Raw genomic sequence first — 7,378 nt, forward strand, 5'->3', positions numbered from 1 at the left:
ACTGGACCTTTCCTTCCTTATTTTGTTTTGTTTGTCCTTAAATGAACTGGTAGAAATCCCAGTGTCCTGGCCCAGCATCTTAGTGGGGCAATGAAAGAGTAAAAAAAAAAAAAAAAAAAAGAAAAGAAAAAAGGGGACAAGTAGTGGCCTTGTTCAAATGTATAGGGTCTAATGAGAGTTCTAGTTAAAGCTCATGGACTTCCCCTTCTAGATACTTTTTTTTTTTTTTTTAATGAAATGTGAACCCCCCCTGGGGTATGAATTAAGAAATGCAGTGCTTGGTCAGTCTATTACTTCAATGATATTGCAAGGCCAATAAAATGTACTCAAAGAAATATTAATGAGATAATGTTTCAGTAACACAGTCACAGTCTATTAAGTGAAAATATGCTATCCAATAAAATGTTTCATGGAAGCCATTCACCTTAAAAATGGAGAAAGGACTGCTCTACAGAGTTCTAATTCACTTTAAAATTGTGTCAGGAATGAAGTGAATACCTTACTTGAAATTAGATTATGTGAATTTTCAGGTGTATAACCTACAGTGCTCTGTGTGCTTGGGAATATTTAGAAAAGTGGGGTTTGCATCCAGGATTTGTCTATTCCTTAAGAATATATTAGATGGCATATTAAAATGAATGCCTCAGACCTAATGGATCTGGAGTTCCCAAAGCATAAACTCTAAAGAAAAATACACACATTGCAGAGTTGTAACTACAGTTTTGAACTCCAGCTGCCAAGAAATAAAGTTACACAACACTGTAACCGAATCCACACACTAACCTGCAGTAATATACTGAGCAGATGCCATCTCTCCTGAAGCTCTTAAAGCACCAGCATATCTAAAACAAAATTGGAATACTTTGTATGAAATTAAATTAAAACACAGATAACCTTGCCAAAAACAGCAACTTTTTAAGTCACAAGGACAGAATGCATTCTGAAATCACAATGGACAGAATGCATTCTGAAAGACACTCTAGACAGATTCACTAGCCAGGTAACTGAAGCAGTCATTCCCTGATGGCATGTAGTGTCCCTTTTGGTTTTTTTTATACCCATCCCAAAATATCAGTTGGACTATAATCACTAGTCATCCAACAGAACCTGGCAGAGGTTGGAATTCCTCATCTCTTTGTTAAAGAGCAAAAGCAAACAAACAGCACTAGAAGCTGTCCCCCGTGAAAGCTCATTCCTCTCTGAATCAGTCTCTAAGGCAGGGGAGACAAAATGGCATATCCAGTCCATGGCCGGACACCATTTCCCAGCAGCCCCAGGTGGCGGCGGCTCCTTCTAGCTGCCACAGCTAGACCCAGCCCTGCTGCTGGGGCACCACGGCCCATTTCCTCACCTCCACCCCACTGCCAGGGGTCGGACCCATGTGGGCCGAGCTGGCTGGGCAGCTGGGATGGGGCTGCAGCTGGAAGTGAGACAGGTAGGTGAAGCCAAGGAGACCCCAGGATCTTGGGGCAGCAACAAGGCAGGGCTAGGGCAGAGCCACAAACCGCTACCCACATGCCCTTGTGATGGACACAGGTTCCAGTCAGGCAGCTGCGTGCAGGGAGCAGATCACAGCTCTGCTCTGGCCCCATGTTGTCATCTCAGATCCACGTGGCTCCTGGCCAGTCTCCATGGAGACCCTGGGATCTTGGGGTGGTGACAGTGTGGGGCCAGGGCAGAACTGCAGTGCGCTGCCCACAGAACCAGGGGATCAGAATTAAGAACAAGATCTCTCAAAAAAAATGAGCGTCTGTATTCACACAATTTTACGTTTGAAACGAAAGCGTAGATTAAAGTAGTTGTACAACAAATTCTATTCTACCTGAAATCCTTACTAAGGATCCTCATTTAAGAGGATACACTATCCCACTCACTGTCAGTGCTATTAGCAAGAATGTTTTACTTCATAGTCCAAAGAAAACTCAGTTTTATTGTTTTCATACTGAACCTACCTCTTAAGGGCCTCTTTCACTTCTGGCACGGAGCGGATACACTGAACTGTAGCGTTCATGTAACAAGTGTTGCCAAGGTTTGTCAAACCACATGGTAATTCCATCTGCCAAAAAGATATTCAAGGTTCTTGAACATTTAAGACATTGGTAATAATTTATTATAAATGTTGTAATTCAGACAGTAGCTCGCTAGAAAATAGTTTCTGAGATGAATGAAACTTGATTGACCGTCATGTTGCATGACACTAATAGATCTCTTACTTCAACTTCACTATTGTATAAAGTGTATTTCCAAAATCCATAATCTTGTTACCTCAATGTATTTCACATTGGCAGTTTTCCAACATGTTCAGGAAGGTATCATTTCATTTTTCTGCTTTGTTTGTTTGGTTTGTTTTTGGTTTTTTTTTATAACAAGTGGCTGTTGAAAAGTCTGCAATAACCAAAGTTTTGATCTCAAAATACTACTGCCTTGTTAATTCTCATGTATACATTTGTAAAATCAGTGAAAACGTTTAATCAGTTCCCTAATGTAATTAAATTAGTGCTAAGGCTCTCAGCAGAACTCTTATGAATTTCATTTTTTTTAACAAAACTCTAATTTACAGGGAGCAGTGTGCTTTAAGAGAAATCTGAATCACCTCCTAACCTGAGAATAGCTAAAGTTTTTAAATAAATTACTATTTTAAAAATGAAATCTTAAAAGCAACTGATGTAGTAACCGGGCCATAATTTCAGAAACAATTAAGAATTACCACACAAATGTGTTTTTATATTTTAGGCTTTATATAATTGTGAGGCAGATTTCCAGAAAAAATATAAATGCATTTATATAATGTATAAATAAATGTGGATGGTTATCAGAACGTAAAATTTGGGGAGGAAGAGAACATTTCACTGTACAATCTGTGAAAGTATCTGAAACACACAGTACAGACATTTTAATCTTCACACAAAATCTGAATTAAAAAAAAGGTACATGGATTAAAATTTTTTTAAAGTTTTTCCAAGACTGAATTACTTCCTTGTTCACCTTTTCTACAATTACTAGTAGCAGGGTGGATAAAAAAAAAAAATCTATATTAAAAAAACATTAAAAAGATTTTTAAAAATTAAAATAATTTTTTTTTAATTTATTTTTTTTTGTTTTTGTTAAAATGCTTCAAAAAAAAACAAAAACAAAAACAAAACCCTGTATAAAGATAGTTTGAGATATGTTAAAGCTGAAAGATATTATGGAATACAGATAACATAATTATATACTATAGGGATTATAACTTTTAATTATATATACTTCTAATTATATACAAGACAATATATTCTTGTAACCTTTTTAGAAAAGTTTTATAAATAGGTCACAACAGGCCATGGACTATATTAGGGACCTAATCATTAGTGGTTCCCGGAGGCTCTTCTATAGATTAGTAAAGATTGAAGAAAACCGCTCGACCCAATGGGACTCAGTGCTCAGTCTAGGAGATCCATTAAACATCTCTGTGATGCTCAGTTTCAGTTCTCAAACTGTGGGTTTGTGTCTCCAGAGATAACATCCTTGTTAACAACAATATATGGAGGTAAGAGATAACAGACCTGATTACCTATCTATCAGCCCTCTTGTCTCCCTGCAAGTTGGTGTACACAGTCAAGCCCTTACACCTCTCTCTAAAAGTGCAAAGTTTCAAGAAGTTAAATGAATAAAGAATATCAAACAACAAGAATGCAATTTTTATAGAAAACAACGATTAAATCAAGGCTACTTGACCAGTGATCTAAATCATGATTTAACTAATGATCTACCTTGATCCGATTTACATCAAATCATCTACTCCAACTAATATGCTTTAAGGCAGTGCTTCTCTAAGTGGTGGTCTGTGGACCAGTGCCTGAAAGCACACTTTTTCCAGAAAGCCAGCTTGCTCTTTTGAGAGCTGGGGATCAAAGATGTTCTCTATTTTACTCAGGACTGTGCACTCCATGAGTTTGTATGTAACGAGTAGTGAGATGGGTTGGTAGCTCTTTGGATCCTCTGGTGCTTTATGGGGTTTCATGGTAGCAGAGATATCAGCTTCTCTCAAAAAGTTTGGAAGTCTGTTACTTTCTAGACATTAATGCATGAATTTCTGAAGCTATCTTTTCATTGTGGTTCTGAGCTTAGTAATGAGTTCTGGGAATATCTTATTTTGTCCAGCAGCCTTACCAATCTTGATCACTTTAATAACTGCATCACTCATTTTCAGAGATAGGAGCAGTTAAATTGAGGTTGGCATAGGGCGATTTAAGTTGTTCGTGAGTCAGATATCTAAACATTTCTGTGTGTTTGCTTGGGGCACTGTACTTGCTATTGTTGCACAGTATTTTCATGATGGAGTTTGATTCAGGGCAATGTTGTATTTGGTGCCTTTGTTTGTAAGGCAGTAATGATGCACCATCCTTGTCTGCCTGTGTGGGTCATATCCAATCTTTCTATGGTATTCATCTCTCCTTTGATATTGTGCAGTGTGGTAGCCAGCTGTTTTGTAATTCTTTCTACAGTTGTAGGGTCATTGTGTTGCTTGATGTTAAGGAGCTGTTCGCACTGCTTGTCCCAGCATGGCACACAGTGTCTTCTATAGTCTCTAGGTTCACAGAGTTTGCCTATTTCAATTAGGCAGTATGTAGGTGTATTGTAACCTTGATCAGTGTTGGTTTTTGATGGATCCTTTAATACAGTGCTTCTCAAAGTGGTGGTCCGCGGACCGGTGCCAATCGGCAAGCCACCGGTTGCCGGTCCGCAGCAAGTTGCCAGGAAAGAAAGAAATATATTTTCAGAAGCATAACATTGATATGTCATAGCGCCACAGTTTGTACATTCCAAAACTCCAGGTGACGTCATGTCATGCGAGGTGAGGAAAGAGAAAGGAACAGCTGGTCGCACATTTGTGTAGAGCTGTTACACGCAGTTGCTGCCACCGGCTGAACCGGGCACCGGTCCCTGGCCCACTGGAAAAAAAAATTGCCAGTCCGCCACATCGGATAGTTTGAGAAGCACTGCTTTAAGGGACTGGAGAGCTAGTCTGTATAGCACAAAACTTGGAGAGGTTTCCTTCGGCATCTCCAAACCACTACCAGTCGTGACTGTGGAAAATGGATAAGGGATATCGCACTCTAGATCCATCTGGCTCAAGGTTCTCCATCTGGCATCCACTTTTATGTTCAGGGACAGGATTCTGGCCTAGATGGATGACAATTCTTAAGTTCTTAACTTGTGTCCATTATTCTTGTAGGCCACAGGAAGGCACTGAGGTACATTTTCAGCCCTAAGTTAAAAAGCCATTATTATATGGATATACATTGTAAAATTATTGGTCGTACATGGTATAGACCAGGGGTTCTCAACCTTTTTCTGCCTGAGGAAGGGCCCGGCTCCCCAGTCCTGCCTGCACATCCTCAGGTGCAGTGGATGGGGAGCCCTGGGGCCTCAATAACTGGGGCAGCAGCAGCATGGAGCCTTGCCCACATGCAAGATGGAGGCTGTAGGGCTGGGCAGGGCACAGGTCCGCCACTTCCTTGGGACTCACCTCAGCCCCAGGGGGCGAAGACAGCTCCTCCCTGCACCGGGTTGGGCCAGGCAGACCCCCTGAAACATGCTCGCAGCCTCCCAAGGATCTGCAGACCCACCTCCCTTTCCCCGGTTGAGAACCATTGGTGCAGACAATACTCTCAAGCCAGAATGGCTACTCTGCTTTAAGTACCATGCACATCTTCTCCTTTTGATTAAGGATAAAGAAATGAAATTGTTCAAAATGTAGAAAGAAACTTTCCCAGGCTAGGGACTTCCTTTTTATTTTTCTCTTTACCCTCTGCCCCTCCTTTTTTAAGCATTCTATCCATGTGCTGTCCATCCCAGTAATTTGAAAACTAGTTTTGTTATAAATTAGGGGGAAAAATGCTTCTAATAAAGTACTAGGAAAATATTAGTTTTCCCCTGCAAATGTAGAACAGCCAATACATAATTCTTTGTCTAGGGTTAGAAGCCTAGGGTTAATATAGCAAGGGTGATAGGTCTAACTTCAGGTGCATCAGAACCACCATTTTTGTTAGCTAATGCCTACAAACATTATGCTTGGTTCAAACCAAAAGTGCCATTAGCTTAAGTGAGCTACAAATTAAACCCCAGACTTATCACTGCCTCAAGTTATGTTGTCAATAGCTATTTCTTATATACTATAAGCGCTAAGTAAACAAACCGCAGTTAAGATCCACTTTTAAATAAGAATTAACAACGCACTGGAAAGTTCAGTTATTTAAAAGATCACAGGTATTTGAGGTTCAAAATATACTTACAGCTGAGGCTAACTGTTCCTCTGTCATATCTTCTACAAAGACAGGTCGAGCTACTGGTTCCTCAGGCAGTGCATCTGCAGAACCCATCATTAATAAGGTCATCCCCTGTAAACACATCATGCATAGACAAGACACATTTAAGGGCATTCACAAAGCACCAAAAGGCAGTTATTTCTGTATAAAAAGGCAACTGTCTACTTCTACAGAAAGTAGTAATTTCAGACAATTCCCACAGATGCACTTAAGAACATTCTCTTGTGATGCTTAATTGATCTTGTGTTTCTAAATAAAAAGCTAACTAAGAATCTACAGTTTAATTCTGTTTCTATTGAACTCAGCTTCCTTTCTTTCTTCAATTTTTCTCCAATAATGTGTCATATTATGTGGAAAGTATGCAATTCTGTAACATTCATCTTTGTTGAAAATACCCCTTTGGCCTAGCATGCCAGTCAGTAGCCAAGATTTTTCCAAGCAGTTAGCTTTAACTAATGGTTCTGCTATGAGTAGAGGGGGTTGGACTAGATGACCTCCTGAGATCCCTTCCAACCCTAATTTTCTGTGATTCTATGAATATTACACTCCTAATATGATTAAAAATTAACAAGCCAACAAGGAGAAATGCAAAGTGCTGCACCTAGGGAGGAAAAATGTCCAGCACACCTACAGCCTAGGGAATGACCTGCTGGGTGGCATGGAAGTGGAAAGGGATCTTGGAGTCCTAGCGGACTCCAAGATGAACATGAGTCGGCAGTGTGACGAAGCCATCAGAAAAGCCAATGGCACTTTATCGTGCATCAGCAGATGCATGACGAATAGGTCCAAGGAGGTGATACTTCCCCTCTATCGGGCGCTGGTCAGACCGCAGTTGGAGTACTGCGTGCAATTCTGGGCGCCGCAATTCAAGAGGGATGCAGATAACCTGGAGAGGGTCCAGAGAAGGGCCACTCGTATGGTTAAGGGCCTGCAGACCAAGCCCTACGAGGAGAGACTAGAGAAACTGGACCTTTTCAGCCTCCGCAAGAGAAGGCTGAGAGGCGACCTTGTGGCTGCCTATAAGTTCATCACGGGGGCACAGAAGGGGATTGGTGAGGATTTATTCACCC

The 7,378-nt window shown here is 40.6% G+C and overlaps 1 protein-coding gene across 1 annotated transcript in view; it reads right to left on the reverse strand.

Moving 5' to 3' along the window:
- The window catches only part of USP14 (ubiquitin specific peptidase 14), a gene marked incomplete at its 5' end in the record, with an annotated part of 30,498 nt that overhangs the window by 18,252 nt on the left and 4,868 nt on the right, over window positions 1-7,378 (reverse strand). The window contains 3 exons of the mRNA XM_025209263.1: window positions 784-842; window positions 1,953-2,056; window positions 6,276-6,380. Of these exons, the coding sequence (XP_025065048.1) occupies window positions 784-842; window positions 1,953-2,056; window positions 6,276-6,380 (268 nt within the window). The remainder of the gene's footprint in view (window positions 1-783; window positions 843-1,952; window positions 2,057-6,275; window positions 6,381-7,378) is intronic.

Source organism: Alligator sinensis, unplaced genomic scaffold, assembly GCF_000455745.1.
Source record: "Alligator sinensis unplaced genomic scaffold, ASM45574v1 scaffold677_1, whole genome shotgun sequence".
Lineage (NCBI taxonomy): Eukaryota > Metazoa > Chordata > Crocodylia > Alligatoridae > Alligator > Alligator sinensis.